The 20,281-nt window shown below is 36.5% G+C and overlaps 1 protein-coding gene across 5 annotated transcripts in view; it reads right to left on the bottom strand.

Annotated features, from left to right (window-relative positions):
• The window catches only part of CD226 (CD226 molecule), a 97,541-nt gene that overhangs the window by 11,568 nt on the left and 65,692 nt on the right, over positions 1-20,281 (bottom strand). The window contains exons 6-7 of one of the 5 annotated variants that reach the window (XM_075993807.1): positions 17,495-17,552; positions 15,180-15,306 (exon numbers count right to left, since the gene is read on the bottom strand). The exons of 2 other annotated variants lie outside the window; for them this stretch is intronic. In XM_075993807.1, the coding sequence (XP_075849922.1) occupies positions 15,193-15,306; positions 17,495-17,552 (172 nt within the window). In that variant the 3' untranslated portion in view covers positions 15,180-15,192. Of the gene's footprint in view, positions 1-13,926; positions 15,307-17,494; positions 17,553-17,593; positions 19,998-20,281 lie in introns of those variants that run through there. 2 more of the 5 variants (XM_012779992.2, XM_012779999.2) reach the window with 2 other exon arrangements.

Here is a 20,281-nt window from a genome sequence, read left to right as displayed (position 1 = left end):
CCATCAGGCCTGCAGTATAATAACAGTGAATTGCAGACAAAAGTTGATAAGACAGAAAGTCTCTCTGAGGAGCACTACTTATGGAGACTTGAGGTCAAGAGGGGGTAAATAAACAAACTAAAAACAAGCACTTGCTAGAAGAATTTTAAGGAATTTAGCACCTACAACTATAACAGACTTCAAACACAGTTCAATAACTAATCAAATTAAGATAAATCTGCACACTAAAGACTTACCTCAGTTTCTATTACATGATACACTAGATCTGGCTGTCAAGAAAAAAAATTACAAAGCATACCAAAAGGAAAGACATGGTCTGAAGAGACAAAACAATCATCAGAGCCAGACAGAGATAAGACACACACAGCAGAATTATTAATATCAGACAGGGAAATTGAGGTTAACATATTAAGGACTCTAATGGAAAAAGAGACAACAGTCAAGGATATATGGGTAATGTAAGCAGAAAGATGAACACTCTAAAAAGGAATCAAAAAGAAATGCTAGAAACAAAAGCACAGTAACAGAAATGAAGAATATCTTCAATGGGATTATCAGCAAACCTGGCACAGCTGAAGAAAAAAAATCAATGAATTTAAAGATTAGTCAATAGAAATTTCCCAAACTAAAATGCAAAGAGAAAAAAACAGAATATCCAACAGCCATGGAATAATTTCAAAATACATAACACACACATAATTAGAACCCTAGAAGAAGAAGATGAGAGAATGGAACAAAACTATCTTTAAAGTCATAATGTGAGAACTTGCCAAAATTAGTGATAGACACAAAACCACAGAACCAGGAAGTTCAGAGAAAGCTAAATAGAATAAATATCAAAAAGAAAAAAAAAGAAAAAGAAAAAAACAACAAATCTAGAACAAACTATAAAGGATATGCTAAAAGAAATGGAAAATGGAATCATATAAATGGAATCATATAAAATGGAAATCATATAAAATGGAGAAAATGAAATCATATAAAAATCTCTACTTAAAATCAAGAAGGCAGAAAAAGAAGGAAGATAAAAAAGAAACAAAGAATAAGTGCAAGAGTCGTTAAGAGTAAGTTACAAACATGGTAGGTATTAATCCAACTATGTCAATAATCACTTAAATTTGAATGGTGTAAATATACCAATTAAAAGTGGTAGATTTAAATAGAAAAAAGATAAATGTCTACAGTGATGGATATCTCAATTATATTGTATACAGGTGTCAAAATATTACATGTACCCCCAAAATATGTAAAACTGTTATATAATAATAAATTTGATCATCACACATTTACAGGTATCAAAATATCATGTGTCCTCCCAAAATGCATAAAACTATTATATATCAATAAAAATTTTTAAAACATAAAAAAGTGATGGCTTTCTTAAAAAGATCCAACTGTATGTCATCTGTAATAAACTCACCTTAAACACAAAGACTCAGATAATTTAAAATTAAAGGGCTAGAAAATGACATGTTGACATTAATCAAAGAAAACTAGAACAGTTCTATTAATTTCAGAAAAAGCAGACTTCATAACAAGGAGAATTATCAGGGATTAAAGGGGCATTACACATGGTAAAGAGTAAATTCTCCAAGAAAACCTAACATCATGAAAGTATACGTACCTAACAACTAAGTATCAAAATGCATGAGACAAAAACTAATAAAACAGCAAGAAGAAATAAAGAAATCAAGTATCATATATGACACATCTCTGTCAGCACTTTGTCGATCAATTAGATCTAATGGACAATTATACATTCAAGAGCAGAAAGCACATGCTTCTCAAGATCAATGAAGCATTCTACAATATAGACCATATTCTGGGCCATAAAACACATGGCCCAGAACAACAAAATTTTAAAAATAGAAATCACACAAAGAAATTTTTTTTGTTTTTATTTCAACATATTATGGGGGTACAAATTTTAAGGTTTCAAAAAATGCCCTTTTCCCCTCTCCCCCCACAAGTCTGAGTTTCCAGCATGATCATCCTCCAGATGGTGCACATCTCACTCATTATGTATGTATATACCGGCCCCCCTCCCCCCTCCCACCTGCTCAATACCCAATTACTGTAGTTCCTATGTGTCCACTTAGGTGGTGCTCAGTTAATACCAGTTTGCTGGTGAATATATGTGGGGTTTGTTTTTCCATTCTTGGGATACTTCACTTAGTAGTATGGGTTCCAGCTCTAACCAGGAAAATATAAGATGTGCTATGTTTTTAAACCAAAATAGAATTAAATTAGAAATCTATAAAAGAAATAGAGTAGAAAATTCCCAAAATATATAGAGGTTAAACAACATACTTATAAATAATTAATGGCTCAAAGAAGTCTCAAGAAAAATTTTTAAATATGTTAGACTAAATAAAAATGAAAATAGAGTTTACCAGGATTTGTGTGACACAGTAAAATTTACAGAATTAGGTGCCAATATTGGAAAAGAAAGAAACACATAAAATCAATAATTTAACCTTCCATCTTAGGAAACTAGAGAAAGAAGAGCAAAATAAATCTAATGTAAGCAGAAGAAAGACAATAATAAAAATTAGAGTAGAAATCAATGTAATTGAAAAAGAGAAAAACCAATGAAACCAAAAGCTGGCTCTTTGAAATGATCAAAAAGATTCATAAGGTCTAGCAAGGCTAACCAAGAAAAATGAAAGGAGACAGAAATACAAATATCAGAAATGAAAGAGAGCTCATCATGACTGACCCCATACATGTCAAAAAGGTAATAAGGGAATATTAGGAACAACTCTACGTCAACAAATTTGACAACTTAGATTATAAGGATCAATTTCTTGAAAGACTCAAATACCAAAATTTATACAAGGAGAAATACATAAACTGAATAGTCCTATATCTATTAAAGAAACTGAATCTATAATTGATAACATTCTAAAAATAAGTCCCATTCTACCAAACATTTAAGGAAGAAATAATACCAAGTCTTCCTTTTAGAAAACAGAAGTAGAGGGAACACATCCTAACTCACTCTATTAGGTCAGCATTATCCTAATACAAAAGCCAGATAAAAGCATTTCAATAAAAGAAAACTACAGGCAAATATTAATATATCTCGTAATCTTGGATGAAAAAACCCTCAACAAAATATTAGTAAACTAAATACAAGAATGTATAAAAATAATTATAGACCATGATCAAGTAGGATCTACTCTTGGTGATACCACCCTTGTTCAAAATTTCAAAAATCAGTGCAGCAATCCCGTGTTCCCCAACCCCAGGTCGAAGGACCGGTACCAGTTGGTGGCGAGTTAGGAACTGGGCTACACAGCAGGAGGTGAGTGGCTGGTGAGCCAGTGAAGCTTCATCTATATTTACAGCCACTCCCCATCACTGGCATCACCACATAAGCCCCACCTTTCGTCAGATCAGCAGCAGCATTAGATTCTCATAGGAGCCCAAACTCTACTGTAAACTGTGCATGTGAGGAATCTAGATTGTGGCGCCTTATGAGAATCTAATGCCTGATGATCTGAGGTGGAGCTGAAGCGGTCTTGCCAGTGCTGGGGAGTGGCTGCAAATGTAATAAATGAAATGCACTTGAATCATTCTGAAACCATCTCCCATTCCTTATTGGACCAAGTGAAGGCTCTGGAGCAGCCTTTTTTAGGAAGTTGAAATTGTTGGAATTCCTGCCATAACACAGAAGAGTTTGGAATACATTTATGGTAAACACAGAAAAAGTAAGCCAGAAAAGAGGCAATTATTAGCTTTAAGGGAAGGGGAAGCTGTGTAGGAGAAAAAAGATTTAACTGAGAGAGTGTTGGCAAGGGCATAAAAAATAAACACCAAATATTGATATCTAACATAATCAAAATTTTAATACAAATATTTTAGAAGGATGTAGACATTAGAAGTGTGTGTATGTGTGGTGAGTTTGGTGAGAAGAGGACATCTAAATGAATAAAGAATGTCTAAAACTGGAAAAAATGTAGTAGAGTTATAAGCATGCTATTCAGAAAAAGTGGAAAATAAAATAATAAGTTAGAAGATGAGAAATGTTTTGTCTCAAGGGAAAGAACATGGTAAAGGTCAGGGGACTGCTATTTTTTTTTCCAAAAAACTATTAATATATAGCTATTTGGCCCTTGAACCACATGCTCTTATAAAATACACAGAATGTTGCATTGAGATAGAAGTCACAAAGTGTCATTGGTTTTATTTTTTCTGCATTTAATTCATCATGCTAATTTTATTCTGTAGAAATGTTTCCCTACTATTCTCTGATGGCAAATGAAACTGACATCATGGAGAAGTACATTTTATTCATTCAAAACAACAGAATACAGTACAAGGAAAACATTTGTATGCCCTACAAAAACCAAAAATCAACAATTACATACAAAAACGGGAAAAAGTATTCTAAATAGGGTGACATATAACTTAAACAGGGACTAGGCAATAAAACAAGATTATCTCAGACATTTATCACACAGATTCCTAAATAAGACCTTTTCTTACAATGTAGTTAGTGCTTTTAATCTGGAAAAATATAATATGTAAACTGACTTTGAAAGTTTATAAAATTTCCTTAGAAAACATTGCAGTTAATTCTAGAAGCCACTATTCTGCTTATTGAATCATAACAATAGAGAAGTTTTAAAAATACAAACTTATTTTTAGTTTTCAGATAAATGTACAAGAGACCATAGATTTGGCTAGGATAATTCCAATGAATAGACCAGTGAAAAAATATACGAAGTTATGCAAAAGCCTGAATGTGAAGGTCAACACTTTCAAGATGTTACATTTTAATAGTAGCCAAACCAATGATGATAAAACAATGATGTTACATGTTTACATTGTTTCATGTTTTTCGAACATATTTTCTTCTTACTATTGTGGAAAGAAGCTCAACTTTGGTACTCACAATTTAGTATCTCCATTTATACTTTATAAGCATTTTTATTCCATAATATCTTCAATATTGCTGAAATTTCACACAAGCAGTATAAAATACAGCATATTAGTATAAATGAGAACATGGAGAAATCATGGAGAAACATTTTGGTTATCGTGACCTCTAATTATAATGTGTACTCTCCCAATTTGGAAAATTTCTGTAATACAACTATAATTTTTATTTAATATAGTCCTATATAAACTAATATAACTTGGATGTTTACAATAAAAGCAAATCTACTAAAATTATTTTTATTGCCTTTATTGTTTAAATTGATAGTTTATATATTTTAAATTTATATGTATAGTATTTTAGTATTATAATAAGCTAAATTACATAAAACATTTATAAATTTGAATTTTTACTACCTAAAAATTTATATCCTCACCCATCTGCCTCCCATTTATAAGCATAATTACAAGTTAATGAAATTTCTATTTCCTCTATATACATAAAGTTCTTTAAATAAAATCCAAAAGTCTCTCTGATGATAATATAGTCAATGCATAGTCATCATAGGTTACTAAGATGAGCTCTTTCCCCAACAAAACTGTATATTCGACAATGACGTTTAACAAACTAATGTATCTTATTATCACAAAGTAATATCCTTTAATTGGTTGTTTTAATGTAAATATTAAAAAATGGCATCCTTAAAAAAGGAAGCATAGATTCTTATTTAATGTTGTATTATGTATCAATATAAATTACATATGCAAAAAAAAAATCTTAAGAAGAATCTTGCTTCCAAAGCAGCACCTTGCAAAAAAAACCAAAGATTTAAAACATAATTTATTATAATTCTGATATTTTATTCTGTGGATCTGTTTTGATCCAGATTTTGAAACAGATTTCCTAAGTAACAACCAGGATAGTAGGCACAAAAGATTAGATTATATAGTAGTCTAGAGAGTTACAAAACTCTAGGGATTTAGGTATGATATTAAAGAGACTGCAATGAAAGTGCTTTGTTAAGTAAAGATGTTCAGAGAAAGAAAACATATGAACAGAATTTCATCAGCATTTAATAGCTGAGAGTGAAATAGGAGAAGCAGGGAAGGTCAGAGAATTTTCAGCAGGACTTAGGACTTCTTGAAAATGCCCTGAACTCTGCAGAGGAAGAATATATAGAAAAGAAAAATGGACAGAGCGAATAGTTCTTATTAATATAAATGTTTTGAGAGAGTAAAAACCCAAAAATTAAAACACTCATGGAAGAAGAGAAAAATTCCAAACGTTCGAGAGGCTTTGTGACACTTATGTGGTTTGCTGCAAAAGTTGACCTTGACACTCCTTGGAAGGGCCACCATGACAATGGCAGCTGCTTGCACTGTTCACACCCCCAGTAATTATTTTTTCTTAAAATGGGATTTATGTTTCCCCACATCACAACTGTAGAAAAGGTTTCCTTCTCATGTATATTAATCACTGAGAATTTGGTTATCAGAATCTTTCAGAAAGTAGTATTTTGATTGACTTTAACTTTTAAGAAAACGTACTTTTCCTTTTAAATGATGCTAAGGTTGCTTCGGCATGCAAACTGATCGATTCAGCCATGGACCCTTTTGATGGATCTGATGGTAGATCTGTTCTTATAAACTGACTTTCAATTTTGTTACACTAATATCTTTGTGGAAACACTTTATGAAACTATATATAAAGATTTTTAAGCAAACATAACAAAAATAAGAGTTAGCGTCTCTTGAATATACATAAGTAGAGTTGGGAAACATTCATTTTTATCATTTCTGAAAGAGATTTAAAAAATCCCTCACATTTTTTGTAATTCACAGAAATATGGGTACTCACAATTTCTATAATTCACACCATAATTGCACTCTTTGGCATGCATGTTATTTAAGGCTAAATTCATAAAATATTCCCTGATTAGTTTAAAAGTATAACTTAGAATCTGTCTAGGCAACATGAGAATTTGGCTTTGTTTTACTTAAGAGAATCATGAAGTCTACAACTTTGATATTTAGATATAGCCTTTGTAATGAACCTTTTAAAGATGATAGTATTATATAGACCTTCTGAGATAAACAATGAATCTTTTAGACATGAATGATCACTGTATTTCATAGTGACTGTTGTGGGTTCAAGGTGACCTTGACGGTTTTATTTAGTTTCACAAATACTTTTCATTATTTGCCTACATCTAGACTTTAGACAATATCAGGTATGTCTCTAATTGCTTTCACTGTCAATGATGTCACTGGGGCTATCTTTGTTCAAATTGTACAGCAGGAGGTGTTCCTTTCTATCTTACTATTCTTTGATTCCTTTCCCTCCTTGCCTATGCCCATCCAATACCCTTTCCCCTCTCAAATTTCTACCCTACCACCCTATACCACCACTTCCAACTATCATGCTTTTTGTGTCTTCAAGCTTTGCATATTTTTTCATTATTTCAAAATATTATGGGGGTACAAATATTTTTGGTTACATGGATTGCTTTTCTTATGCTTGAGTCAGGGTTATAAGTTTGCCCATCACCCAGATAGTGTTTGTTGTACCCATTAGGTAGGTTTTGCTCATCCTAATGCCCCGGTGCCTGATCCTTTTGAGATAATTTAGCTATTAAAACTCATTCTCAAAAGTGGAAAAAATAAATGACAAAAACATTAAGTTATTAAGTATTGTACCACCTACTATATTTTCACATGAGGCTAGGTCTGGTATGATGGTAAGAATTCTATATAGAATCAGGAAGATGGTGGATGAGAAAAAACTACCAGCCAGAGTGTCTCTGCATAAAAGACAGATTTTAGAAGAAAGTAGAAATAAGCAAGCAGACAAGCATAATCAGATGAGGGTCAGAAGGAGGGGTACCTGAGACTACGGGAGACTCCACAGGAGGAGGTTGCAGAGGAGCACTAGAAGAAGAGAGCTCCCAGGAAGCTTGGAGAACAACGACAAGGGTAGGTGAAGTGGTTCACTTTCCCCTCCCTTGCATCTCGGACTGCTGGTGGGCTCCCCAGTGGTTGGAGAGATCCACGGACACCAGCCCAGTGACAGCTGCCACCAGTGAGTGGTAAGCCTGTTGCAGACGCAGCACAAGGCTCCCAACTCCATTGGGCACCTCCGTGTGCATAGACCCAAGCCACCCGGCAGGCACCATATTGCTACATTCTCCCCCTCCCCCTTCCCTATCTGCAGCTGCCAAGAGAGACCATATAGCCACTAGCCTGAGGCATCTTCAGGGAATGGGACCCTTCCTTTTGGGTCCCTAGAGCTGACTTAGGGGTACTCAGATGGTGAGCTCCCTACCCACCAGCCCTCCCAGATGCTGCTGGCCCAGAGACTCCAGGAAAACAGGGCAGATCCTGAGGATGAGAGACATCGACCCAGCTTGTACACCCCATGGGTGAATTAGGACTGGCACTCCTCTCCCTGGTGGGGTCAGGAATTGAATTCCAGGGACCAGAGGTCAGACCTGCAGACCAGATCCCGTGCACCCAGGTATTGCAATGCACCGGGGCACAGAAGAATATTCATGAACAAGCCTACTAAGGTGTGTTGCCTTCAGGGGCAGATCAGTGTGCTTCAGGGCAACCCTTCTCCCATGGGAGGGCCATGTACCCAGCCCAGGCTACAATCCTATGCAGGGAACCTCCTAGCCAGTATCACAGACAGGGGAGACCCACTGGCATGAGGTCCTACCTGCTGGTAGAGGCCCAGGAGAAGCCGTGGAGTGGGGGAGGGTGGAAAGGAGCAAGGTCTGCTCCAGACTCTAGGTCTCAGACAGCCCCATCCCCACACGCAGACTTGCCTGCTGAGTGGGGCCATACCAGCCCCTCCTTGACAGCTTTGCCCAGAAGCAGAGAACAGAACTTTGACCACTGATAACAGCATTTGTGGTGCTTGAGGGCAACCTTACGCAACCCAGCTCTGCCTAGACTCACTCCCAGACCAGCCCTCACTGAGGTGGAGAATAAGGCCACGCTTGGAAGCCCCAGGGCCCCACCTACCACCTGAGTGACTAGAGTGCCTCTCCAGAGGAACAAGAGCTGGTTACAGGGCCCCAAAACAACACTGTAGCCTGCTCCTCCCAGCAAGCACCACCTACTGACAGGGAGGTCATTCTGTATAGACTTTTACTGCACCTACTGACTCATCATACAGAGTGTGATCAAATCTCACCACAAACACCACCTACGAGCTCAGAGACTAAACAGGGTGTGTCGTTATCCTAACAAAAATCTAAAGGTAAGAAGCAACAACTGATCCAAATGGGAAGAAATCAGCGAAAGAACTCTGGAAGTATGAAGACTCAAATGGAAAGCATGCCCCCAAAAATGAACACCAGCCCTTTAGAAACAGGCATCAACCAAAATCAGAACATTAAAATGACAGAAGTAGAATTTCAAACATGGATTGTAAGAAAATTCAATGACCTGAAAGAAAAAATGGATAACCAACACAAAGAAACCACACACACATACACAAAAATCCAGGACCTGGAAGAAAAATTCACTAAAGAAATTGAAATAATAAATAAAAATCAAACCAAACTCCTGGAAATGAAGAATCCATTCAGGGAACTACAAACACAGTGGAAAGCCTCAAGAGCAGTAGGTAGATCAAACAAAAGAAAGAATCTCAGAGATTGAAGATAACACATTTCAATTAAATAAGTTAGTCACAGATATAGAGCAGAGAAATAAGAGAAAAGAGCAAAGCCTACAAGAAATGTGAGATTATGTGAAAAAACCTAATGTGAGGGTTATAGGGATTCCAGAAGGGGAAGAAGAAAGCATGCAAGGGTTGAATAAGCTATTTGAAGATGTAATAGAGGAAAATTTCCCATGCCTTGCTAAAAATCTAGATATCCAAGTACAAGAAGCTCAAAGGACCCCTGGGAGATTCAATGCAAACAGGAAGACACCGCAACATGCAGTCATCAGACTGACCAAAATATCAAATAAAGAGGCCCTTCTATGAGCTGTAAGGTGAAAGAAGCAAATAACATACAAAGGAAAGCCAATCCAAATAAAGCCACACTTCTCTACTTAAACCTTACAAGCAAGGAGAGACTGGGCCCCCATTCTCACTCTTCTGAAACAGAATAATGCCCCGACTAGAATCTTCTACTCTGGAAGACTAAGTTTTGTACATGAAGGAGAAATAAAGGCATTCTCAGATAAGCCAAGACTGAGGGAATTCACCAAGACAAGACCTGCTCTCCAAGAAGTACTCAAAACAATGTTAACCATTGATCAGCACAATAAAGACTCATGAATGTAAATGCACTCAAAAGCTAAAGATCAAAGGCCAGACACCACAATGGCTCAAGAGAGAAAATAAAGCAACAAAGTTCAACCCAACAGAACGAATAGAACTCTGCCCCACCTATCAGTTCTCTCAATAAATGTGAATGGCTTGAACGCCCCACTCATGAGACATAGGCTGGCTGAATGGATAAAAAAATACAAGCCACATATCTGCTGCCTTCAGGAAACACATCTAACCTGCAAGGATGCATTTAGACTAAAGGTAAAGGGGTAGAGAACAATATTTTAAGCAAATGGAAGCCAAAAGAAGGCTGGTGTGGCAGTTTTGATTTCAGATAACTTACCTTTGAAATCAACAAAAGTAATAAAAGACAAAGAAGGTCACTATGTAATGGTGAAGGGTACAGTTCAACAAGAAGACATAACAATTCTAAATATGTATGAACCCAACTTAGGTGCACCCATATTCATAAAGCAAACTCTACTTGATCTAAACAAATGGATAAACAACAGCACCATAATAGCCAGAGACTTTAACACCCCACAGACCACAAAAGACAGATCCTCCAAACAGAAAATTAACAAAGAAATAATGGACTTAAAAAAAAACTCTAGAACAAATGGCCATGACTGACATTTACAGGACATTCTACCAAAAATCCACTGAATATATACTCTTCTCATCAGCTCATGAGATGCTCTCTAAGATTGACTATATCCTAAACACAAAGCATGTCTCAAAAATTTTTTTAAAATAGAAATGATACCATGTATTTTTTCAGATTACAGTGGAATAAAAGTAGAAATAAACCCTAATAGGAACTCTCATTTCTATACAAAGTTGTGGAAACTAAACAACCTTTTGCTGAATGATCACTTCATAAACGAGGAACTCAAGAGGAAATCAAAAGATTCTTTGAACTAAATGACAAAGGTGACACAAGTTATCAAAACCTGTGGGACAAAGCTAAAGCAGTCCTGAGAGGAAAGTTATTTCCATAAATGCCTATATCCAAAAGTCGAAAAGATCACAAATAGACAACCTAATGAATCAACTCAAAGAGCTGGAAAAAAAGAAGAGACCAACCCCAAACTCAGCAGAAGAAGTGAAATCATTAAGATCAAATCAGAACTAAATGAAATTGACAACAGGGAAACTATATGGAAGATTAATAAAACTAAAAATTGGTTCTTTGAAAAAATAAACAAAATTGACATGCCTTTGGATAGACTAATGAAAAGCAGAAAAGAAAAATCTCTAATAAGCTCCATCAGGAACAATAGAGGAGAAATTACAACTGATGCCAATGAGATACAAGATATAATTTATGAATACTACAAAAAAACTTTTATACACACAAACTGGAAAATGTGGAGGAATTGGACAAATCCTTAGAAACACACAGTCTCCCTAGGCTCAACCAGGAAGAAATAAAATTTCTGAACAGACCAATATCAAGTACTGAAATTGAAACAGCAATAAGAAACCTACCTAAAAAGAAAAGTCCTGGGCCAGATGGTTTCACACCCAAATTTTACCACACCTACAAAGAAGATCTGATGCCTATCCTGCAGAAATTATTCCACAACATCGAGAAGGGTGGAATCCTCCCCAACACATTTTATGAAGTGAACATAACCCTGATACCAAAACCAGGAAAGGATAAAATAAAAAAAGAAAACTACAGACCAATATCCCTTATGAATATAGATGTAAAAATTCTCAACAAAATTATAGCTAATCGAATCCAGGTGTTTATCAAGAAAATAATCCATCACAACCAAGTGGACCTCATCCCAGGGATGCAGGGATGGTTCAACATACACAAATCTATAAATGTGATTCACCATATAAACAGAAGCAAAAACAAATACCATATGATCCTCTCAATAGATGCAGAAAAAGCATTTGACAAAATTCAACAGCCTTTTATGATAAGAACACTTAAAAAAATAGGCATAAACGGGGCTTACCTAAAAATGATACAAGTCATATATGACAAACTCACAGCCAACATTATGCCGAATGGGGAAAACTCGAAAGCATTCCCACTTAGAACTGGAACAAGGCAAGGTTGACCATTACCTCCACTTCTATTCAACATAGTGCTGGAAGTCCTTGCTATAGCAATCAGACAAGAGAGTGGAATTAAGGGTGTCCAAATGGGAGCAGAAGAGATCAAACTCTCACTCTTTGCTGATGACATGATATTATACCTAGAAAACCCCAAGGATTCAACCAAGAGACTCCTTGCATTAATAAATGAATTCAATAAAGTCTCAGGATAGAAAATCAATACACACAAATCAGAGGCATTCATATATGCCAACAACATTCAAAGTGAGAACCAAATCAAAAACACAATTCCCTTCAAAAATAGCAACAAACAAAATAAAGTACCTAAGAATATATTTAACTAAGGAGGTAAAAGACCTCTACAGGGAGAACTATGAAACACTGAAGAAGGAAATATTAGATGATGTAAACAGGTGGAAGACCATAGCATGCTTGTGGGTCAGCAGAATCAACATTGTTAAAATGTCTATACTACCCAAAGTGACCAACAGAGTCAATGCAATCCCTATTAAAATGCCATCATCATTTTTCATAGATATAGAAAAAATAATTTTACGCTTTGTATGAAACCAGAGAAGATCCTGTATAGCAGAAGCAATCCTAGGCAATAAAAACAAAATGGGAGGTATGAATTTACCAGACTTCAAACCATACTATAAGGCTATAGTAATTTAAACATCTTGTTACTGGCACAAGAATAGGGACATTGACCAGTGGAACAGAACTGAGAACCCAGATATAAAATCATTATCATATAGCCAACTAATCTTTGACAAAGCAGACAAAAACATACCCTGGGAAAAGGAATCCTTATTCAATAAGTGGTCCTGGGAAAACTGGATAGCCACATGTAGAAGACTGAAACAGGACCCATACCTTTCACTTCTCGCAAAAGTCAACTCACGCTGGGTAACAGACTTGAACCTTAGGTGTGAAAATATTACAAATCTAGAGGAAAATGTTGGAAATACTCTTCTAGACATTGGCTTAGACAAAGAATTTATGAAGAAGACCCCAAAGGCAATCACAGCATCAACAAAAATAAATAAATGGGACCTGATCAAATTAAAAGGCTTCTGCACAGCCAAAGAAACTATCAAGAGAGCAAATTGACAACTCACAGAATGGGAGAAAATTTTTGCAAGCTTCACATCCAATAAAGGGCTGATAACTAGAATCTATTTAGAACTCAGGAAAATCAGCAAGGGAAAATCAAACAACTCTATCAAAAATTGGGCAAAGGACATGAACAGAAACTTTCCAGAATAAGACAGAATCATGGCCAACAACATATGAAAAAATGGTCAACATCTCTAATCATCAAGGAAATGCAAATCAAAACCACAATGAGATATCACTTAACTCCAATGAGAATGCCCTTTAATAACAAGTCCCAAAACAATAGATTTTGGCGTGAATGTGGAGAGATAGGAACACTCCTACATTGCTGGTGGGAATGCAAACTAGTTCAACCTCTGTGGAAAGCAATATGGAGATACATTAAAGTGATACAAGTGGATCTACCATTTGATCCAGCAATCCCATTACTGGGCATCTACCCAAAAGAACAAAAATCAATCTATGAAAAAGACACCTGCACTCAAATGTTTATAGCAGCACAATTCACAATTGCAAAGATGTGGAAACAACCCAAGTGTCCATCAATACATGAGTGGATTAATAAAATGTGGTATATGTATACCATGGAATACTATTCAGCTATAAGAAACAACAGTGATATAGCACCTCTTGTATTTTCCTGGATAGAGCTGGAACCCATTCTATTAAGTGAAGTATCCAAGAATGGAAAAATAAGCACCACATGCACCCACCATCAAATTGGTATTAACTGATCAACACATAAGTGGACATATAATAATATAATCTATCTCATGTCAGGTAGGTGGAGGGGAGTGGATGGGTATATACATACATAATGAGTGTGATGCGCACCAACTGGGGGATGGATACACTTGAAGCTCTGACTTGAGGGGAGGGTGTCAAGGCAAATATATGTAACTTTAACATTTATATCCCCATAATATGCTGGAAAAAATAAATTTAAAAAAAAGAATTCTATGTAGAATCAGAGAAGAATATATTTGAGATTAGTAAGGAAAGAGATTTCCCCGCCACTTTTATCTTTCTCTTAACTATTCATTTCATCTACTCTTCTGGACTATGCTGAGATAGCAGATTTTAGATGTGGGAACGGAGATCCCCTACTTCTAGAATCCATCTCATATTCACTGTTTAGTTGGTTAACAAGAGATTCCTTGGAACATCATTGCATTCAACATTTGTTGGTAACCTCCCCAGCTCTGAGGCTGCCCTTCCCTGTTCTGACGACACCTCTCTGTGCTTTGATCCCACCACCAGCTATAGAGGAGAACCCTTTACTGACTTAAGCCATCTTATCCTTTCTGGCCATGATGCCTGTTTAATGATAGAAAAAATAACCAAATTTGTTTGCTCCATTAGAAAAGCCATCTCTCTACCAGACACAAACAAGAATGCACGAATTGCCAAGAGTTACTGGCAGCCATCTTGACGACGTGAGGGAAAGCCTGTGTGAGAGTTAGGTCAACACCTGGGAAGTGGACCCAACACTGTGGAAGTGGGTCCAGAAACCAGTTTATGCCCATACATAATTCTGGACACAACATTTAAGCCCTGGGGGGAAAAACCCTCCTCTAATGCTTAATCTCCTCTAGATTGTTCCATTACATGATTCAGTAAGTTTCCTCTTCTGTGTAAGCTAATTAGAGTCAGGTTTTTCTGAAATATTTCTGTCAAGAATGTTCTCTAGGTAATGCAGTATTTTTCCTACCAAATAAAATAAATTCAGTCAACCAGTATCTAAGGTAGACACTGGGTAGCAGGAAGAAATTGTATAAAGATTCATGTATGTGGTGGTCATTAATTTGCTCACATCGAGGGAAAGCTTAGACTCTAGTCTTTGGCCTACGAGAGAAGGCTGGATAGTTGACATAAATATCCTCTCTTGCATCATCTGTGGGTAGATCGGCAGAGGTGGGACTTCTAGAGTTGTTGGGTGCCTAGAAAAACAAACAGCAGAGGGTGTCAATAATTCACTGAATTTCAGCAGTTAATAAAGACATGCAAATCATACATCTCTCCCCAATTCAACCACGATATAGGTCAATTGTCTATCATAATTAAATTCATAAAACATTCTCTTCATTGAACTTTTGTTAGAAATCACATTTTTGACTTGCAGGACTCTGAGTGAGTGCAATAGAAACCTAATCTAGATTATCACTTGCTGTATTCTGTTATGAATTACTCTTTCAAAGTAGAAGTCTCTCTCCCAATGTTAGGCTATTTTGATATGAACAATTATTTTCATTATTAATATGGAAATTCTAGTGTGGTTTTTCCCTATAGTGTGTACTCATTGATGTCTCTTGAATGAATGCCTTAATGGATATCTTTAAAGTACATAGTGTCCTAGGTTTCAAAAACAAGCAACTGAACATAATAAAATAAATTCACGAAACTGACATTTACTTTCAAGATAATTGAAATACGAGTGTCATTATTATATAGATGACTTAAAAAAAAGAATCAAGTAAATCTAATTTCTTTATCTTTAACAGTCCAATTTACTATCTTTTAAAATCATCCTTCACAAAATCATTATTCTACAAAAGCCTAAAAAAGTTGGATACCTAATGTAGACAGTTGCAAAGCTCCCTTCCTCCCCCCAAATTCACAACAATAAATTCAGCTTTTGATTGGCTCGAGTAAGCAAAGGGCTGCACATTAAGAATCTCCAAATCATATGTGAAAGAGTTTGGGCTGCTATAACAGAGTATCAAAGACTAAGTGACTTAAACAACAAACATTTAGTCCTCACAGTTCTGGAGTCTGGGAAGTGCACAATCAAGGGTTTGGTAGGTAGGTGTCTGCTTCTTGGGGTGCAGATGGCTGACTTCTGGCTGTATCATTACATGGCAGAGAGCATAGAGTGGAAACTAGCTCTCCTGTCTCTCCTTACTAATTCCATTCATGAGGGCTCCACCTGCATGATCTAATCACCTCCCAAAGTTCCCTCCTCCTAATAACCATCACATGGGAGTTTAGGATTCCAACATATGAATTTTGGGTAGACATAAAAATTCAATCCATAGAAACATTTTATTGTGAAATTTCATAAACAGAATATTCGTTGGAGAGGTTTGACCTAGAGTGGAGAAAATGAGCATGAATATAAGCACCCCTCTTACGTGCAAACCCTGAAGAAAGTTTCTACTCTTTTAATTTAACAATGGAGGGCAGAGCAAGGTAGAATGAGGAGGAAAATTTTACAGTTCCTCAAACTCCTACAGCCCATAAGAAAGTTCTTTAGCATTATAATCTAATTTGAGCATTCATTAATTAATAAATTAGCTTCAGATGTAATAATAATGATGCATATCATCTATTGTGTCCTTCTGTGTACTTGCTGTGCTTTGGGGTCTTTTATGTAGTCTAATTTAATTTAGCCCTTCACAATAATCTTATGACATAAAAATATTATTATTCCCTGTACTGGGTTGGATAGTTTCCCTTCAAAATTGATGTCTTTTTCCAGAACTTCATAATGTGACCTTCTTTGGAAATAGGATCCTTGTAGAGGAAATTAAGATTAGATGAGGTTATACTGGAGTAAAGTAGACCTTTAATTTAGTCCAGAATGATCGGCAACCTTATAAGAAAAGAAGGAACACCAAGAGGACACAGGAGAGGACGCCATGTGAAAACAGAGGCAGAGATTGGAGTAATGTGTCTACAGGCCAAGGATCGTCAGCAACTACCAGACGCTAGAAGACAAGAAAGAACCAAGCATTCTGACACCTTCTGGTGGACTTCAACTCTCCCGAATTGTGACAGAATAGATTTCTGCTGTTTTAAGTTGCTGGATGTGGTAATTTGTCCTGGCAGTCCTAGGAAATGAATATAGATTTTGGGAAGGCATAGGGCGGATTGTTTTTGCAACAGTGTAACTGCTCTTTTATTTATATCAATATAAAAATCTTAGTTTCAAAGGATATTACAAATAGGAGAATAGTTGAGAAAATAACTTTCCCCAGATAGCTGATATTCGAATTACAGGCCAACTGCATGGCCAGATTATTGAAAGGAGAATAAAAAATAAGATTGCTAACTGCAAAACAGACTGAATTTACAAGACCTTTATAAATCACAAAAGGGAAAAAAAATGACAATTCTGAGCAAACTCACCTTTTTCTGTGTATCCCAGAAGTCTTTACATAGGTCTCTTTTCTGTCTCCTCCTCCGTCTGGAAGGCATATTCAATAGAGGATATGAAGATACGATACTCCAGCACTAGTATTACTTCAAACACCCTAAAGCTCAGCCTACCCCTGGCCCACACGCATGTACTAAATGTGTTGAAGCAGCTATCCACCACTGCTTTCTGCACACTTATCCAAAATTCTACTGACCTGACTTTTTTCATTTTCCCTACTTTCTCCAGTGTGCTCATTGATGGTGGGGACAACAAAATGAGCATCCAACCAGTGTGCATTAGTAATGCCTCTCAGTGATTTGACTGGACAATGGTTTATAGCAGGTTATTGCATGCATGGTTTACAGCCTTCTCCAAATGACCTTGGACTCAGAAATTGTCCACAATTAAAACTTCTTATAAATGCCAACAGTGTAACTTGTTGGATGACGACAATAATATAATGAAGCTTTATAAAATCTTCCAGGCGTAATTCTAAATCACCTGTATGGATTATTTTATTTAGATTTCATCAAACCCTATATCTAACAGAGTGGGAAACTGAGGTGTAAAGAGGAAGAATAACTTGCTCGAAATCACACGGTTAATGGTAGCATCGGGATTTAAATCCTCAGCCCTCCCTCTTGACTGTTAGACTCCACTACTCCTGGAGTCGCTTCCTTGTGGCTAAAGGGACTCTCTGGAGCCGTGCTGTTCAATAAACTCCCCACGGTTCCAACAAAGCCCATAAACTCCTGACTCCAGGAGAACTCTTAGAAAGTATAATAGAAGAAGAAAAGTGGCTGCTGTAATTGAATGCAGTAGATAAAATAAATATATCCAAGTATATGAAAACAGTTATCGCAGGGAGATGGTGACTCTTTTTTATCTCCCTAAAGAAAAGATTCTTATGAGCAACAGAGGAGATGGGTTAGATGCAAAAATGTAGGGGTTTTTTTTTTTGTTGTTGTTGCTAAGATAAGGTCAAGAGGAATCATTCCTCTGTTCAAGGACAGAGGATTCAGGTGGGGGATATTGACCTTAGAGGTCTCTTCTAATCACTTTGAAATCCTCCTACCATATCAACGTATTACCTTATTTTATGTGCATTTATTTGCTTTATTTATTATTATTTAAACCAATTATTCCTTAACTTATTTACTTATTCTACATGTAAATTTACTATGTGCAAGGCATATTTCTAGGTGTTTTATGTAAGCTATTTATTCTTCAAAACAAATCTATGATATAGATGATATTATTACCCTCTTTTTACAGATGAGGAAATTAGGACAGAGATCTATGACCTTTGACCTTTTATTAAATTGTGCTTCACAAGGTTTGCTATCTCATAATTAACGTTTTCCCAAATGGGTCCAAACATACACACACACACTTAAATAAGCCTAGAGTATACAGTATGATGAAGAAAAGAGAACACGGGGCTTAGAGTCAGATGATCTGTGTTTAATTTTTGCTCTGAAAGGTACTAGCTGAGTTATTTACATCACTAAAGTTCAGTTCAGCCCTTTCATCTGTAAGATACAAATCGTAAACATATCACAGTTTGTTCTAGGTTGACCAGCTATTCTGGTTTGCCTGGGACTAAGGAGTTTCCCAGGATCAGGGATTTTCAATGCTGAAACCTGGAAAGTCCTCTATTTATTGGGAACGTCAATATCAACGACAAATGTAAAAATAAGTATCTAACACTTTTGTCACTAGATGTTAAATTTCTTCCTCCATACACAGATGTCAATCAATAAAATATATCCCTAACATTTGGGGTCTTTCACACTTACCAGTGCTACCCCACTACCCAGCCATATTCACTTACTAATGTTACTGTTCTTATCTCTGCATGAAAACCACACAAACCAGGAGCAGAGAAACTGCTCGCAATCCCCCTGGACACACGGGCTGCTAGACGCTGAGTGTGGAGTAAGAATTCGGTTTCGTTCAGACACACCGCCTGATTTGTGTTGGCTTCTATCCAAGTCAGTTCATCTGAAGCGGCAGGATTACTTTAAACAGTAGGTAAAACAGAGTTCAGGAGGTCGTTGTTGAAGCCCTCAGGTCGTTTTTCAAAGCATTTCTATTTGAAATAACACCCACACACTTACACAAGCGACAAGGTAGAAAGAACAGGGCTTTTTCCTTTATGGTGCTCTTCCATGATTATGAATTCAAGTCCACTAAGCTTCTTTTATCACATTTAACCAAGTGGGACAATATATTCTACAGTTCAATTTAGCTATTCATGTAAAAGTGATACATTTTCATGAAGCAAAATCCATCATGTCCAACATCTGTGACCCTCCGGAGATCAGTTCCGTCGCTTGCTCTGAGTCATGTTGCCGGGTTCCCGTGCGCTCACACTGCCACCTCTCCCCTGGGTGCGTTTTCTGTCACCAAGGTGAAGCGGTAGAGAAGTCCTGGGTGCCACTTACACATGGGTTCCTTATCTCAACTTGCTAATTTCTGTTCGGGGAAAGGCTTGAGGGCAGCCCGTGATGGAGGAAAAGGTAAAACAACTGTCTCATGTTTCCATTTAATTAGACAAATGCTTATTGAACATCTATTATTTGGACAGATTAGTGTTAAATGCTATCCAACACTAAGAAATGAATAACACACAAACTCTACCATTATGAATAGAAGGGAATACACACATGAAAATGATTAAAATACAAAGCAGGATGCTAGGATAGCACAGAAGTACAAGATGATTCCAGATGGTGACATCATGTCTATTTCAGGGACAGAGAAAAGAACAGACC

This window comes from Microcebus murinus, chromosome 17 (genome assembly GCF_040939455.1).
Source record: "Microcebus murinus isolate Inina chromosome 17, M.murinus_Inina_mat1.0, whole genome shotgun sequence".
NCBI lineage: Eukaryota > Metazoa > Chordata > Mammalia > Primates > Cheirogaleidae > Microcebus > Microcebus murinus.
This window is presented reverse-complemented; position numbering and strand designations above follow the sequence as displayed.